Source organism: Porites lutea, chromosome 13 (assembly GCF_958299795.1).
Source record: "Porites lutea chromosome 13, jaPorLute2.1, whole genome shotgun sequence".
Taxonomy (NCBI): domain Eukaryota; kingdom Metazoa; phylum Cnidaria; class Anthozoa; order Scleractinia; family Poritidae; genus Porites; species Porites lutea.
The window spans coordinates 8,833,057-8,850,601 of NC_133213.1; the positions used below are offsets into that span (position 1 = coordinate 8,833,057).

At 39.6% G+C, this 17,545-nt stretch overlaps 2 protein-coding genes across 3 annotated transcripts; one reads left to right on the plus strand and one right to left on the minus strand.

Moving 5' to 3' along the window:
* The first annotated feature begins 24 nt into the window (after positions 1-24).
* LOC140922996 (protein FAM72A-like) lies at positions 25-3,123 on the plus strand. 2 transcript variants are annotated; one of them, XM_073373048.1, is made up of 4 exons: positions 25-291; positions 384-461; positions 602-726; positions 1,906-3,123. In XM_073373048.1, the coding sequence occupies exons 1-4, from the start codon at positions 137-139 to the stop codon at positions 1,935-1,937; spliced, it is 390 nt and encodes a 129-aa protein (XP_073229149.1). In that variant the 5' UTR covers positions 25-136; the 3' UTR covers positions 1,938-3,123. The 2 variants fall into 2 exon arrangements, with proteins under 2 accessions (XP_073229149.1, XP_073229148.1); XM_073373047.1 differs by having other exon boundaries at positions 30-291; positions 1,545-3,123.
* Positions 3,124-4,380: 1,257 nt separating this feature from the next.
* Positions 4,381-6,184, minus strand: LOC140922995 (CCAAT/enhancer-binding protein gamma-like). The gene has a single exon (XM_073373046.1). It carries the CDS (start codon positions 6,100-6,102, stop codon positions 5,647-5,649), a length of 456 nt encoding a protein of 151 aa, XP_073229147.1. The 5' UTR covers positions 6,103-6,184; the 3' UTR covers positions 4,381-5,646.
* Between the last annotated feature and the right edge of the window lie 11,361 nt (positions 6,185-17,545).

The following is a 17,545-nucleotide window of genomic DNA, read 5'->3' on the forward strand; positions in this document are numbered from 1 at the left end:
ATCAGATTCATGTATTTCCTAAAACAGCCAAGCTGTTTGTCTGAGAACGGCCATTTTGTAGCAACTTTGTAGTGGGGAGGTTCTACGTCCTGAATTGAGTCAAAAATTGCTGTTTTCAGCCAAATTAACGAAGGAGATGTCACGAAGAATACACCCCGCGTTTCAGAGTAAAACGGTCGTCAAACTAGAGTGCAAGTATTGCGAAAGATACATTTGTGCTCGTGGAATGAGGGCGCTTTTGTTGGCCGACACCAAAGTGGAACTCTACTCGACTGACTTGCCCCCAGAAAAGTAAGTTTAATGGTTGTGTTTCTTTGTAAATAAGGATAAAGCTGGTCCATTTCTTACCGGATAACCTATATTATTTTCGCATTTCTTTGTAGTGCTATTCAGCTGATTGGAACAGATTACTCAACAGAAAACTGTGATTGTCGAATCAAAGATGTTGCCTGCCTCGGATGGTAAGCTTCAAATCAATGAATCGTGTTTTATTTGCCTCTCTTTTCAAAATTGCCTTTCTGGGTAAATCTTCATGTCATGTTTTCAATAGTTAGTTGTGATTTTGAACTCTCGTTTATGCTGTATTTATCTCAATTTTCAGCGGAAATGTTGTCGGATACCATGTAACTCTTCCATGTCAATCCTGTATTCGTTCCTGTAACAACGGCCATTTCTGGATGTTTCACTCCAGTGCTGTTACGCCCGTCGAAAGATTGGATCAAACAGGTAAAAATCCGTAATAGATTGATAGCTTGTACTGGTACAAATGAAAACCTCACAGTGGACTTAGGGGAAAGCACGTGGAGATTCTAATACAGCTGTTTAATTGTTTGATGTCATGAGTTGACATCATTGTTGTTTTGCACTTTATTCAGCTTTTTGTCTGTAATAAGTTACAGTATTTATTTCCGGTGATTATGGTGTTGTTATGCCAACTTTTGGACGTGATATGACCACATTTTGCATTGATAACCGTAACAGATGACGAGTAAATAAGTTGGGAATAAATCGTAGCCAATCTCCTTTTTAATAACCCGTGGAATAGAGAAAGGCGACAAAAAAAATTTTTATGCAGCATTCATTAGGTACTACTGCACGGGTGAAGCAAAATCACTCAAGCTCACATGTGAAGGCAGCTTTAGGCCCAGTTCAAGGGGTCAAACTTTTCATGTACCTTACTGAATACTTATTTGGGTCGACCAAACCGATGGTACAGGTTTGACAGTTGATTCAAACATCTCAACTTTATAAGTCGGACGCAATTCATTTTCACGATGTACAATGCTTCTTATAGCAATTGTATGAATAAGATTTTGCACATGAAAGCAATGTTTGAAGCAAAGTCACTGCACAGTCAAAATTCTCATGTGGGTCACACAAACTTAATTTATGGGTTGGCCTAAGCTTTATTGATTCAAATGCTGATCTTTTCATGTACTAAATGGAAGGGATTAGGATTCCATGAAGTTTCTTGTTTCAACTGTGCCTTATCGTGAGGCGCCATATGACAATTTCATAATTTTAATGCTTCTGTTTGCTTGTAGGAATTCAAATAATGTTGTGGGGATCTCTTCCCAACTCAAAAGAAGACACGGAGTTGAGCGATGATGATATGTGGATGGAAGAATGCTGCAGATAAATTAAATATAAAAAAGAGAAGGGAGAAATAAATATTTATACCTTAACAAATGTACAAAGGCGATGTAAATAGATAATAAGCCAGTTAAGTCAAACTGTTGTGAAGAGTTTGACATTTTTCAAAAAATTAACTCCAAGGGGGTAAAGTTCATGTTCTTGCCATAATAAAGGAGAAATAGGATAATATCCACTAGTTTGTGTAAAAAAATTCATAATTACTGTTGGTTAGGTTGTTTATGTTAATATTATTTTATTTCATCGTATTAGATTTTTTGTTTCTTCTACAATGTACTTGGTAAAATCTTCTTGATACAGATACCAAAGGGTCAAAGCCAAGTGTCCTCTTTACAGAGGTGTCCAGGCATGTTATAGAGTAAGGATATGATGTTTTCAAACTTTGGTACCAAGGGAACAGTAACATAGATGAGTGGTTTCTGCAGTGCTGTGCTCTAAGATTAGTCTGGGGAGGCTCATGCTCTGAATCTGTGAAATCCAGGATACCCAGTGTACGATTTTTATGCAAAAACTAAACGAGAGTTATACAGTCAAGCCAGGTCAAGCGAACCCCCCAAGATTCCATTAATGAATTTATTATTCGAAAGTAGAATGCGTTGGTAGTTGTAGATTTCAGATTCATCTCTGCATTCTTGCATGCTTAATGAGCTGTGAATTCACACACGAGGGAGTAGCAAAATTTCTACCAGCTCAGTTTTCCTGAATTTGATTTTAATGTCTTTTAAGAAATTTAATCCATTCAAGGATTTTCAATCTGACCAAATACAGAGAAGTTTTTGTAAAATATTCACTGCACATTACGCATACAGGAACGCCGATTTGAATTTGACACGTTATGGGAACGACTAATGGATGCATTTTCAAATAATCAATTCATTAATAAAATCCTTGGGGGGTACGCTTGACCTGCCTTGACTGTAAGAGCTCCTGAGGTTTGCCTAAACTTGCACCAAGCTGACCTCTTTTTGTCAATAGTACAGCCAAAAAAATTGTAAGTAACCTGAAAGCAAGCAAAGAAAGCTTTAAGAAGGTACTTGACAAAACAAAACCATTCGACTAAGAGGGACATTGTGAAAGTCTTTATGTTTAGTTCAATCTTGATAAGCTAGTATCAAGAAGTAACTTCTTTCTTGGTCTAAATATTAGGTTCATTCTTCAGAACTATTTATTTCTTGAGCTCAAACCAGAGGCAGACAAAAGTTTTAGGGAATGACATGTTTATTGCTTTTAGATAGTGATTATATTGAGACTCTGAACTTGTCAAACCATGTGAGATGGAGATTCTTTAAGGTGACTTTTTGTGAAGTCAAGTCTAATTGAGTGAAGCAGAAATCACTAAGAAGTATGAACTGATGTTAGGGTGCCACAATCTGTTGAATATTATGGAAATATTCTCTACCACATAGCAGCTTGAAGGAAGCATGTCTGCTTAAATAAAAGCTCTGAAATAAAATAATGATTACTGGTAAATCTTGTGTTGTGCTTTCTTGCTATGCAGAGATCTTTGAGCGAAATTTCTTTGGGGCTGCTTAGAAGCATTCCTTGGAGTAAAATATCATTTGTCACATGTGGTCTGTTCCAGGCTCCAAGTAGCCTGCGTGGCCAGTGTTAAAAGGGGAAGGGGAAGGGAGAATTTGTCGGCCATGCAGTGGCCCATTTTAGAGGAATACCTAAGATGAAATAAGCCATATCCTGAAAATTAGACAAGGGAAAAATAACCTCTGGAACCGAGGGTACCAAGATAGCAGTGCAGTTGTTTAGCAATAAGACTAGTTATGTGACAAACGACTGTGGGTTAGGGAGAGAGATCTTGTGTCTTATTTTCACTTGGCTTTTTTATTTTGTGCAATGTCCGTACTATCTGAGAGCCTATTACAGGCTATCTTACATGCTGCCAAGCTACCTGTAACAACTCTGCCAAGATTCTGTTGCAGTAGGGAAACAGAAGGTGCCAACGACAATGATCATCCCAGTCTTAACCGATGGCATGCCAGTGTGGGAGGTTGACTCAAGCGCTACTTTCATTTGAGTTTTCAAAATTGTCAAATTATTTTAAAATTTTCAGATTATCTATAGCTCCTATGAATTTTCACTTACCATTGGCACTATAATCTACAAGTACTCTAAGGAAAGATTGTTGGGGCAAAGAAGATCTCAGCGACATGGAAAGGGATTTTATAAAGAGCTTCCGGGGCACAAGGAATCTCATTAACAGCTTGTACCCCACTACCCTGTCTTCAGTCACCTTCAGATGGCTCATTAGCACACAAATAATGACTCCCTCAAGAGTCAAAAATGTTTTGGCAAAAAGCATTTGCATCTTGTCCAAATTAATACCAACAAAAAGTAACTTGTTCCTAACCTGTGTGGACTATCTTTCAGCCTAACCAACTGCCCAAGATCACTGATGATAGTGTGAATTTCAAAAGGAATGTTTAATCTAAACATACGAGTAAAAGGCGAGGTAAGTAAGCAAAATATTGTCATGACAAGACATTAACACTAGACAAAAGATGGAACTTTAATGTGGTCTTAGAAATGATAATGGATTGCCGTTTTGAGTCGTCTCTTTCAGCAGTTATTAATAGGGGAGATCGATAGGCTCGATTCTGCCACCCTCTCTGCCCTCCCTGAGAGGAACTGTTCTGGGGAGAAGCACAAGTTCATCTCCTGAACAGTAGCTGGCGATCGAGCCTACAGAAAAGACTAAATTTGAGACAACTAAAATTAACTTTACACCATATAATACTATAGTTCACATCAGGCAGTTCTTTAATCTGAAACATATCATATATATCTTCTCGTCAAAAGGATTTCAAGTAATCTTTCTTCAAATACAGTTAATATACTGTTATACAGCAAAATTCTTCCATGGGAAATACTATAAATTTCTTGTTAGCACTCATAGAAAGCTGAGATCCTCTAACCTACTAATTCATCTAAATCAGTGTTTAAAAAAAAAGCTTGCCATAAACTAATGTGAAAAAAAAAACTCAAAAAGGCACAATTTACATCAAGATAATTACATTGTAAAGTTTATGTTGTTTATAGAGTAACTTCAAGTACAAATGGATCACTACTACATGATATTATTACTATTATTATTATTATTATTTTATTCCTTAGTGATGTGACTGGAAGAAAAAAGCCCCTTAAAATGATTGTTACTAAAGCAAAAGAATAAAGTGGAGCAGTGTCTTTCAAAATAGTAACCTGGTTATCTGGCCTTCCTGAGAAATTTTTTCAATCATTCCCCCATTAAAATAATGAGTATTAGATGGTTCCACATCATATATGCCAGCCACAAAACTTTGTGTGATTGTCTCCTTATTTTAAGACATCAAAATCTGGGATACTTGCCATTTCCATGATAGTCAAATAGGGAAATTGTAATTAAAAATGGTTCTTGCCACTTCCTTTGGAATAAACATGGGCTATGATCTGAGGTCATGCAATTTTTCTACTCTTTTTAGTCTGTTCAGCTGATTTGGATATACTTTGTAGCAGGTCATTCTCCAACCATGTGAAATTTTGTAGTTTGATGTTTATGCACAAGATTACCACCCAGATGGTTAGTGTAATTGGTAAGCACCCCAGGTGAGGTCTTGTCTTATTTCAAGGAGCTCACTTTAGCTGTGTTTTGATGGAGATTTACTAATTTTCCTATACCAAAACTTTGAAACCACCGTGACATTCAGTCGATCGTGACCAAACAATACATTACGTACATTACCTATCAAAACTTAATCAAAAACAGATACCAACCAAAATGACCCTAGCTAACCTAGTATAATAAGCAGCTAAATAAATAAAACTTCTAAACGAACAACGTCGCGTGAAAATTGACAAATGCAGCCATGAGTGACAGTGACAGTCTTAGCTACAAAGTCAAAGGTGATAGGCACATCATATCAGCTGTTACTAGTTACTGTTTAAATTTTCTAAATCTAAGTTCTAAATGTTTCAGCTGTTAGTTCAATCGACGGCTGTATGCTATGATTCTTTCTTGATAACATGATTATTCATTCCATTTTCTAGACCTTCGCTTCCTGAATTGTGATTTTCTTGAATTAGTGATCCGTTCGCCAGTGATGTTGTGACAGCGGTCAAAACTACAGCTTGGTTTACGTTTTCACTGCTCGAGTTCGTAAATTGAACATTTATTTCCGAAGGAACTGTAATCCCACCGTTAGCAAACAGAGATCTTAAAACGTTCAACTCCTTTTGAAGTAAAGACACTTTGTTTCGTAACTCTTCGTTTTCTTTTGATAACTCCACGACCCTCTTCCGAGTTTCTTCGATCCGTTCCTTGGCTTTCATGCGACTCTTCCGCACAGCAATATTGTTCCTTTCCCTTTTCTTAACATAATCATCGTCTGGATCTTTTTCCGCGGGACGTTTGACACCTTTAGCCGTCTTAGCTTCTCCTTTTTGATTCGACGATTCCATTTTTAAGCTGTATTCTTTGCAAGGCTTCTTCCCCTCTTGCTCGATTACCTAATATACTTTAAAAAAAAGTTGCAAGCTTGCGCAATCATTTGGCAGATTGCGTTAATAGCTTAGCAGCCAAGCTATGCGTAGTTTCAATTGCGCTTAATTCTCTTTTGATGACCGCTGTTCTTGAGAAACGTGTTCTCAGATGACGAAGCACAAAAAGGGACAAGTGTGAAGCAGTGTGTCGAGTTTTTTTTTTTTTTTTGGCCCCTGTGAACATGCCAGACTGCCTGCAATTTGTGATTCAGTCTTCAAGAGGGTATCAGCGGAGTTTGAAAATATTTTTGCCCAGATTTCGGATTCAAAGCGAGATTTTAATGGATTTCCGGACCCTGCGATTGCAGGGTTGCGGATTCATCAATTTTTTGGGCCCGGATTTTGGACTTTGCGAGTAATTAAAATATTTTTGCCCCGATTTCGGATTCAGGGCGAAAGTGGAAGGGCGGATTTGGTCAAAAAATTATAACGGATCGGCGGATTTGCATACCCCTATTCACCCCCTCCAGGAGCCCATGCCCCCTCCTTCAAAGTTGTTGGGGTAGCACATGTGGCTTTTCATTTTTCGCGTGGTGTGCGTCATACCCTACCACATTTTTGAAGATAGTACCAGTGGGGAGCCCGAAGAGGGGCGGGTACTCCCTATAATGGCTTATACTGGCCCGAGGAGGCTTCGCTCGAAAGGGGTACCTTTTTTAGGATTCAGGTATAAGAAGGGGTAGGGATTTCACTGGTTGAAGTAAATGAAAGGGTAGGAAAATTTGTCATTTTGGTCTGCAGAAAAGCCCAAAAGGTCTAACAAATGAATGGCTGTAAAAAATAATGTCGAGAAAACGTTCTGGTTCAGTGTGATTGATTCATATGTTTCAAAGACACTGCATTTACAGCAGTTAAAAAGGACGCAAAGTTCTAAACTAGGTATGTGAACGAGACGACCATAAGCCAATAGAAGGTATACGAAAGGGGTACCTTTCATTAAAAGCAAAGTGCAACCTCGTCCCCAGGGCGCTTTAATTTTCCCTGGCTTTGGAGGAGGAAAAGCACCCTGGGGACGAGGTTGGGCAAAGGGTTGGATCTCGGGACGGGGCCTCAACCTCCCTGTTTGTATTTTGTTGATTACTCCTCCTGGGGAGTAGAGGAGGATCAGACTCACATATGAAAGCTGGAGCGCGAGGACGCTGATCGTCTCCTATAGGGGGTGTTAATTTTAGAGTTTATGAATTTTTCTCGACGAAACGTGAATTTGTTTGACCACTGAATCCGCTAGCTCCACCCCCTCACTGTTTTTGTCTGCTCACATCTCTTCGCGCTGCCACCACGATTTGAACGCCTGGAACAGGCTACCTTCTGACTGGCTACCCGAGCAAGCAAAATGGTCAGGCTAAATGGTAGCCTGTGAAGCTGGCGTTTTCATGCCAGTTCGTCTATAAAGTTAGACAAGAGCATTCGTTATATCGAGGTTCCTCTGTATCAGGTAAGTGCATACAAGAGTCCATCCTTTCCCTTAGTCCCCTCCCCCACCCCCACCCCCGCCCCCCCAAAAAATGAAAAAAAATAGGGAGGTTGTTTTTGAGCCGCCTTTAAAATTCTAAAGGAGTGTATAGCTTTGATGTTTACCGTTTTTAGGGAATAAAAAATTGAACGTGAGATGTATATTCAGTATCTCTTGTCATGATCGAACGAAAGAGACACATCATTAACCTATAAGCTGCTTAAAATCGATATTTATAGAAATTTCATACCTTTTCACCGAGCAAAATGTGGAAACTATACGGGAATGTTGCAAGTGAGCCCACCCTTAATGTTTACTGGCATTATAATGTTTTTAATGGGCCAGTTGCACGATGGCGTCGTTTTACTACTACCAGGAGAATCCTTTTCGTTTTTCCTTTTATAATTAAATTTTGTAATCCCAGCGAGGTTTAAATAACGAAAGCCGTAATTTGCATAAGAAATGAAAACCCTGAAGGTAATAGTAAAATGACGTCATCAAGCAATAACCTATTATCGGTTTATGTCGTCACAATGGTCTTCAGCATTTCACGGTTGCTGGTCTTCAATATTCACTGAATCCTGCAAGAATTGCACCATGCATTGCGCAATGAAAAAAATATCATATTAATGACAAAAATAAGGGAATGTGAATCTATTAATGTGAAATTCTTTAAACTTTAAGGTGTGAATAGGGTAAAAAGATTTAACCAATAAGGCTGCAATGTTTTTTTTTGCACACACGAAGTTATAGCGAAAAAGCATAAAAGCGCTAAAGAAACAATGCATCGTTCTATTTCTTCGCGTCTTCCTTCCTCTCCAGAGCTGTTGTAGTGAGAGCCTCAGAAGAAAATAACCAAAAGATGTCCGGTCGAGGCAAAGGTGGAAAGGGTTTGGGGAAAGGAGGAGCAAAGAGACACAGAAAAATCCTTCGAGATAACATCCAAGGCATCACCAAACCCGCCATTAGACGCTTGGCTAGGCGAGGGGGCGTGAAGCGTATCTCGGGCCTAATTTACGAATAGACACGTGGAGTGCTGAAGGTCTTCTTAGAGAATGTCATTCGCGACGCTGTAACTTACACTGAACACGCCAAACGAAAGACAGTTACCGCTATGGACGTTGTATACGCGCTTAAACGCCAAGGGCGCACCCTGTACGGTTTTGGTGGCTAATGAGAAGGAGAACTGATTTGCAGACGGACAGACGCAATAAACGGAAAGCACACGAGGAGTGAACCGCATTACCCTTCAGATTTAAATGACTTTCAGCCGGTCTGAGATATGTGAGAAGTTTTATTTCGGTCTATAATTTATTTAGAAGTCTTTCATTCCGTTTATTTTTCACTTGATTTCTTTGTAAATGAAGTGGCCATACAAATGCGTTATTTCTAAGGATTTCCAAGTACTGTTAATAATTTTGATTTACATATAATATACATGTCCAGTGTTGTATAAATGAAAAAAAGCAAAGTGTAAAAAGGCTCTTGTTTGCTTATTCTAGATCTGATAGTTGTGAATGGACGGATTGTTTTCAATCTATCACTTTTCCTGTTTGCATATAAATCTAGAGAGAATAAAACTTATTTCTATATGCATATCAGTACTGATTTCTGTTTGCTTTATCCCACTCTCAGACATCACCTTAACATTAATTCATACCGGGACTCTCTCGCGCGCTGCGGAGTAGCATAACATGCATCCCGAGAAATTTTCATGGTAACCACGTGACCATACGCGCTCCGTCCGCACCACAAGATAACAAATGTGAAATGACCTTTTTTTAATTTGAGTGGAGCCTGCAACCTGTACTGTTCAACTTACTGTGATAGACGTTCGTGTTACGGTCACATTGGACACCCAGACATTTAGAGGGAAAAAACAACAACAACAAAGCCGAGTCTCTTTTTCGACTTAATTTTAATGTCTAGGCTGACGTGGATAACAGAGAAAGAGCTAGAGCGAGAGATAAAAAAAACAATGGAGACAAAATTTCGTTAGAAACACAACATGAACAATTTTAGCAGTGGTGTGAAAAAGAGAATTGTTAGAGGCCAGGGCTCAGTTGTTCAAAGGCCGACTAGCGCTAATGCGGGTTTCTTTTTCTTTTATTAGAAAGCATTCTCTCCGGTAATTTTATGACAATGTAGACAAAAAGAATTAAACTGAATTTGCTTTTTTACCTTTCAAATCTGAATTCAAATTTCGCACTAACCCTGGGTTATCCTACCTCAGGTTTGAACAACTCGGCTCTGCAGTAAGGTGAAAATGAGTGGTAGTGAAAAAGAAAGCGAACAGAAACACAACCAGCAAATTTTTTGGTGAAAACATACGACGTTTTCGACATAATTAGACCTATTGCTGTTGTTGTTTTGTTTTCTTTTTTGCTGTTCTCAATGCCGTCGCCGTTTAGCAACCTCGTTCCAAGGGCTCTTTCTCTTGCTTCGCGAGAGAACCCTGGTTGCGGCTGGCCACGTGGCTCCCCAAAATCTGGGAGCCAAAAATAAGGGAGGGGAAGAGGTGTAAATGATTGTTGTTATGAGAAAAGTTACTCTGTCGGGGCCCGGAGAGGAGTTTGCCACCTCGTTTATTATGAGCTGATGGCGCGGGTATTTGCAATTAGTAAAATCCAACTAGTGCTCTGTTATCAATGTTGCGTTCTGATTGGTGAGATGCCAAATAGCTTAAAAACATATCAAGGAAGACCTTCAGAAAAAAACTTAAAGAAGCTTTATTAAATATACTGAAAACTGAAGACAACTATACAGATAACGACAAAATCATGGCCAAACGTAAAAAATATTAACTTACAACGCTTCTCTCTCCCGGGGAGCGGGGGGGGGGAGGATTTTGGTCTCACTTAGGGTGTTCTTGGCAAAACGCCATCATATTTAGCCGTGAAGGTCTCGTTTAGGGTTGCACGCGATAAAATAAAAAATATATCTACCTGGAGTTTTGAAAACCGGGTTGCCTGAAATCTTAAGTCAAGTCCAGCACATTGCAGGCAATCTTTTAAAACTTAATTTGCTTAAAGCCCTGATACTTTTAGTGTAAAAATAACAATCTCGCTCTTCAGGACTAACCACCCTCACCTCTTAACCATGGGCTTCAAATAACTTCCTGGAAGTGACAGAAATCAGTGCAAATTCCAGAAAATTTGCACGAGGGGGGCAACAGTCCGTCCCGTAGGGACGGGCTGTTGCCCCCGTTGGCCCAGATAATATTTTTTGAGGGGGGCTTCCGTCAAACTAAGTGTCATATTGTTGCACAGACACAGGGCTATCATCTGGTATGCATTTGGGGTAGCCTGGTTAAATTCCAGGGGGGTGGGGTTGTTGTAAAGACTATGCTTTGTGCTAGAGTGCAGATTCGCTGGGTTTTTGTACCTGGGCTTACCCCTGTCTTTCAAAGCTCAATGTCTCCCTCAAATTAAGAGGGGGTTGTGTCTAGCTGGGTGTCATGTTGTTGCACAGACACAGGGCTATCATCTGGTATGCATTTGGGGTAGCCTGGTTAAATTCCAGGGGGGTGGGGTTGTTGTAAAGACTATGCTTTGTGCTAGAGTGCAGATTCGCTGGGTTTTTGTACCTGGGCTTACCCCTGTCTTTCAAAGCTCAATGTCTCCCTCAAATTAAGGGGGGGTTGTGTCTGGCTGGGTGTCATGTTGTTGCACAGACACAGGGCTATCATCTGGTATGCATTTGGGGTAGCCTGGTTAAATTCCAGGGGGGTGGGGTTGTTGTAAAGACTATGCTTTGTGCTAGAGTGCAGATTCGCTGGGTTTTTGTACCTGGGCTTACCCCTGTCTTTCAAAGCTCAATGTCTCCCTCAAATTAAGGGGGGGTTGTGTCTGGCTGGGTGTCATGTTGTTGCACAGACACAGGGCTATCATCTGGTATGCATTTGGGGTAGCCTGGTTAAATTCCAGGGGGGTGGGGTTGTTGTAAAGACTATGCTTTGTGCTAGAGTGCAGATTCGCTGGGTTTTTGTACCTGGGCTTACCCCTGTCTTTCAAAGCTCAATGTCTCCCTCAAATTAAGAGGGGGTTGTGTCTGGCTGGGTGTCATGTTGTTGCACAGACACAGGGCTATCATCTGGTATGCATTTGGGGTAGCCTGGTTAAATTCCAGGGGGGTGGGGTTGTTGTAAAGACTATGCTTTGTGCTAGAGTGCAGATTCGCTGGGTTTTTGTACCTGGGCTTACCCCTGTCTTTCAAAGCTCAATGTCTCCCTCAAATTAAGAGGGGGTTGTGTCTAGCTGGGTGTCATGTTGTTGCACAGACACAGGGCTATCATCTGGTATGCATTTGGGGTAGCCTGGTTAAATTCCAGGGGGGTGGGGTTGTTGTAAAGACTATGCTTTGTGCTAGAGTGCAGATTCGCTGGGTTTTTGTACCTGGGCTTACCCCTGTCTTTCAAAGCTCAATGTCTCCCTCAAATTAAGGGGGGGTTGTGTCTGGCTGGGTGTCATGTTGTTGCACAGACACAGGGCTATCATCTGGTATGCATTTGGGGTAGCCTGGTTAAATTCCAGGGGGGTGGGGTTGTTGTAAAGACTATGCTTTGTGCTAGAGTGCAGATTCGCTGGGTTTTTGTACCTGGGCTTACCCCTGTCTTTCAAAGCTCAATGTCTCCCTCAAATTAAGAGGGGGTTGTGTCTAGCTGGGTGTCATGTTGTTGCACAGACACAGGGCTATCATCTGGTATGCATTTGGGGTAGCCTGGTTAAATTCCAGGGGGGTGGGGTTGTTGTAAAGACTATGCTTTGTGCTAGAGTGCAGATTCGCTGGGTTTTTGTACCTGGGCTTACCCCTGTCTTTCAAAGCTCAATGTCTCCCTCAAATTAAGGGGGGGTTGTGTCTGGCTGGGTGTCATGTTGTTGCACAGACACAGGGCTATCATCTGGTATGCATTTGGGGTAGCCTGGTTAAATTCCAGGGGGGTGGGGTTGTTGTAAAGACTATGCTTTGTGCTAGAGTGCAGATTCGCTGGGTTTTTGTACCTGGGCTTACCCCTGTCTTTCAAAGCTCAATGTCTCCCTCAAATTAAGGGGGGGTTGTGTCTGGCTGGGTGTCATGTTGTTGCACAGACACAGGGCTATCATCTGGTATGCATTTGGGGTAGCCTGGTTAAATTCCAGGGGGGTGGGGTTGTTGTAAAGACTATGCTTTGTGCTAGAGGGCGGATTCGCTGAGTTTTTGTACCGGGGCTACCCCTGTCTTTCAAAGGTCAATGTCTCACTCAAATTAAGGAGGGGTTGTGTCTGGCATGGTGCCATGTTGTTGCACAGACACGGGGCTATCGTCTGGTATGCATTTGGGGTAGCCTGGTTAAATTCCAGGGGAGTGGGGTTGTTGTAAAGTTTGATGTGTTTTTGCACTCTTATGCAGTTTGTTTGTGCTGTTTGCATGCAAGCAATGACCCACCCTGTTGATAATGTTCCTAGTCAGCAAGCAGTTGAACTGCTGGTTTTAGGACTTGGTATTGTTGAGCAGTGTTGGCTTAGATTGTTTTTGGGAGACCAGCTTCAATTAAAAATGGGGTGAACTGGGGAATTGGCTTTGCAATTGGTGACACCGACACTAAAAATTGCTTCTTAAAATGCCTTATTTTCCAGATTAATGAGGAAAACTTCACTTTTGTTACTTTCAAGACGGATGATTCTATCAAATGGAAGCTCATGTATTCAATAATTTCTTTTTGAGGTGAGATTTTACTTTTCAAGTAACAAGGGCCATCAAATTAACAATCAGTGTGAGAGACTGACATTTTTTAGTAGCCCGGTTTTCAAAAAACCAGGTATATATATATTTGATATGCATATATTTTTAATTCGTTTTATTTACTCTATTCATATAGTTTTCTCATTTGTCTGTGTTTTAACATGGTCTCTTTTAGGGGTTAAAAATAAGCTTGTGCCACGCCCAGATCGGTCTCCTTTAGGGGTTTAATTCAAAATTTCCGACGAGAATCCCCACCCCTTTCATATGTGGAGACCCCCCCGGTTCTCTCTACATATAACTAGAACCTATCATCATAATTGTTTCTTTTTTTTCCTTTAATTAGGTTTCCTTTTTTGGTTTAATGTGGAACCATATTATTTATACCAAGAGCCATAATGGCTCTTGTTCTTTGGTAATCTCTTTTTTTTTCACAAGACAAGACAAGACAAGACAATGTATATTTTAAAACTTGTGATACTAACCTGTCTCGATTAGTTTTAGCTACCTGCAGGTCAGTCAGATTTGATTGTAGTAGTTTTTTATATATAATAACTAAACTTGAAACTTACGTTTGAGTTAAAAGACCGCATAGTTTTAAGTATTGTTTATTGTTTTGTTTGCCAAAAAAATTATACAAATCAAATAAAATCTAATTACCTTAACTCTCATGGCGAGGAAGCCCAAGAGAAGCCACCGGGCTTATAAGGAATGGGCTCCCTCAGTTAGATAATTAGAACAAAATATGAACGGAACCAAGCTTTCCGCGGTGTAGGTAAGATGACACCGATACATTTGGTACCAGATTGTAAGTGTGGCATGGTTAAGTAAACACTCTGCTTAGCTATGACTGCAAGCTTAAGACCGGTTTCGGAACTAAAATGTTGGATCGTTTGTCAGTAGCTTAGGTAAAGCTGTTAACAAGAGCTCACCAAGAGAGCTAGTGCCGTAAACGAAAGCTTGAGTCGGTTGATTTCGCGTAACATACAGAATCCAGCCAGTAATTACTTCGTTAGACAAGAAGCTGACTGGAGACCTTTGTTGTGTGAGAACATCTTGATCCTGTTTCAGCGTCTTGTAAGGTCTTGAGCTACAGTAGTGATCATGATCCCATGTGTACGATTTGGCAAAAATTTTGCCATAAAGGCGAATTTGTCCCAAAATTGAAGTTGAAAATCACTCGGTTCGTTGTGAGCAATAAAAAACGCTATGTCTGTTGGGAGTGATGTTTTGACGAAATACTTCACCGCACCGACAGGACTAGCATCTATAATTTAGAAGTGTGAAAATCACTCGGTTATTGTTGAGAGTGAAAAAAAAATCTCTCAGGCTAGAAAGAGTGTTGTTATTTTGATAACCTGGAAAATATATAGTAGAAAGTTGATCAGAAAATGACGTCAAAAATCCGTTGTCTCGTTGAAACGAGCGTGCCTGATTGAGCTATTTCATCCTTCTTTTTTTTTTCACCCCACAGAGTTTCTTAGAGGCCTTAAGGATGGAAACTCTTGAACGTTATTGATTTTTATTTTTCAGATGTCTGTTAACCTCTCCTGCACTGCATCGAAAAATAAACCGCCACTTAGTTTTCCAATATTCAATTGACAAATTAACTTGGACAACTGTGTGCTAGTAAGCTGTCTCCTATGGAGTTCCGTAAAGAAAAATAATTACTTAGTTTATTTGCAGCTTAAACTTCTCCATAAACCTTGTATGCTGCTCGGTGGATTACCTATCCCCAACTGTTCATTTTTGAGTCCATTAAAATTATGTAATTTATTATTACATAATTGTGCAATTATGTAATTTATTATTCCAATTTTAGTTCTTTTCTTTGTCGCAGACATTCATTTGGCAGGGAAGGGTACTTCATGGTTATCAAATATTATTTTCGTGAGACAAGTTTTTTGAAAACATATGGCTTTACTATGAAATAATAACTAAAACATAAGCTAGCAAAATATTAGTTTATTTTTAAACAATTATGGCCATAGATAAGTCTCCATCTTACGTTTTGAAGGAATCATCCTTATCTCAGTTTGGTTATTCACCAGTTTGATTTAAGTTATTAAGTTTTATTCCGTTTGATATAAAATCAAATAATAAAAAATTTACCTTCAGAAACATTACCTTTTTACTGAAACCAATTGAAAGCCTGACTCACTAAAAAAACAATCAAACAAATTAAAACCCAGTAAGAAAATTAAAAGCTGAGGTAACTGAAAAACATGCATTTTAAGGGCACGTGTTACGCTTCTCGACTTTTATTAATACACGTGTCTAGTCTTAGGCCTTTCACGCGCAAAGTTATTGAGAGGATAATTTTTAAAAATTTTAATCATGGCGCATCCAAAAAGTGCGCCTTTCCAAAGGATAGTGATTAAAAGATGCCACAATATGCTTGTTAGTCTTGGTTATTAAGTAAGATGTCTATTTTCTTTCGATGTAAATTATAAGCATTATCTGATTGAAACCAAGTGCAAGCTTGACTCGTTGAGGGAGCGAGCGAACAAATTTAAAACAGAAAAAATTGAGGTTGATTAAGAGGTAGGCACGAAATTAACGAAAGAAAATTCATACGAAGGATGCCGAGGCCAGGCGCTAATATAGGAATTATGTGTAAAACGTGACTAAGGTAAGAAAAACTAGTATTTTGAGGTAATCAGAGTATTACGCTTCTCAAATAAGGAAAATGTAACAAATGCGGCTTAAATTACTATTATTATTATTATTATTATTATTATTACAGCAGCCCATCAAATTGATGGGTTCCTGATGATGATGATGATGATGATGATGATGATGATGATGATGATGATGATGATGATGATGATGATGATGATGATGATGATGATGATTATTAGCGAAGCTCCGCGCGTGGGCGGAGCCTCATAGCTAAGGAAATGTGGTAATCTACCCATCCGAGAAAAATTGGTAATCACTTGACCGTACACCGAGCGAGCTAGCGACCGTCCGTCCGCACCAAGGGCATGCCAATGTAAAATACGGTAAGTCAATCAACGGGTATGGGAACCCGTATGGATACCCGTACGGGTATGGATTATTTTTAATGTTTACACTAACGTGGACAACAGAGAAAGAGCTAGAGCGAGTTATTGAAAACAAAGGAGACGAATTTTGTAGGAAGAAAAACATGGAAATTCAAAGCGGTGGTGAGAAAGTGAGAAATGCTAGCGGCCAGCAAAGTGAAAATGAGCGGCAGTGAAAAATAAAAGCGAACATGAACACAGGAAACAAAATATTGGGTAAGCACGTCCGACAATTCCTTCATAAAAATAATGTGTAACTGGGAAATTTGACGTTTTAGACCCTGTTTACATGAAGTGGGGGACCCCGGTCTAGTGGGGTAAGTTTCTTTTGTTTTGTGTCCCACAGAGCGTGAAAACAAAAGAAACCAACCCCACTAGACCGGGGTCCCCCACTACATGTAAACAGGCCCTTAGTCGTACAAAACAGCGTTGTCGTGCAAAACAACGGCAAGGGAAAGACAAAAAAGCATGCTGCACGTGCAAATTTTTTTTTGCTAATTAGAAGAAAAAGTGTGGTGCACGTGCAATTTGTTTTTTTGCTAATTAGATTTATTAGTCTTGAAGCCATCCCCGTTTAGCATTGCGCGATTAAATTTTTTTTTGTTTACACGTATTTACACCAGAGCTTCGCTTTTAGCCCTGGCTAAATCTATATATTATTACTATTATTATTACATATATTGTTACTTTGCTAGATCTGAGACAAGGGAACAATCAAGGGACAATCCTATATTTATTTCAGCTAGCGGTAGAAATATTTACAATATGTGAAAATATTTACAATGGATAAAAATATTTACAATAGATAAAAATAAAAGAATAAATAAAATGAACAAATGAAAATGCAATAGAGATCCAAAATTTATCTACATTAAAGAAAAAATTTAACTTTCCTGCAATAAAAGTTAAAGTCATCACACATCCGTAAGTGATCACGAGGCTATAAAAAACCTTTGCAACAGAGCCCTGAAAGGTAGTTTCCTTTTTCGGGTGGAATCGAGAGCCTGGTGGCAGAGCTGGAACGCAAAGTAAGCACTAGTTACTTGATTTGTTCTCCAGTATAATGGCAAGTTATTCATATAGAGCGCCTTATAAACTAATCTAAGCAAGCTAAAGTCGACTCCGTTCTCTCATTCGTAACCGT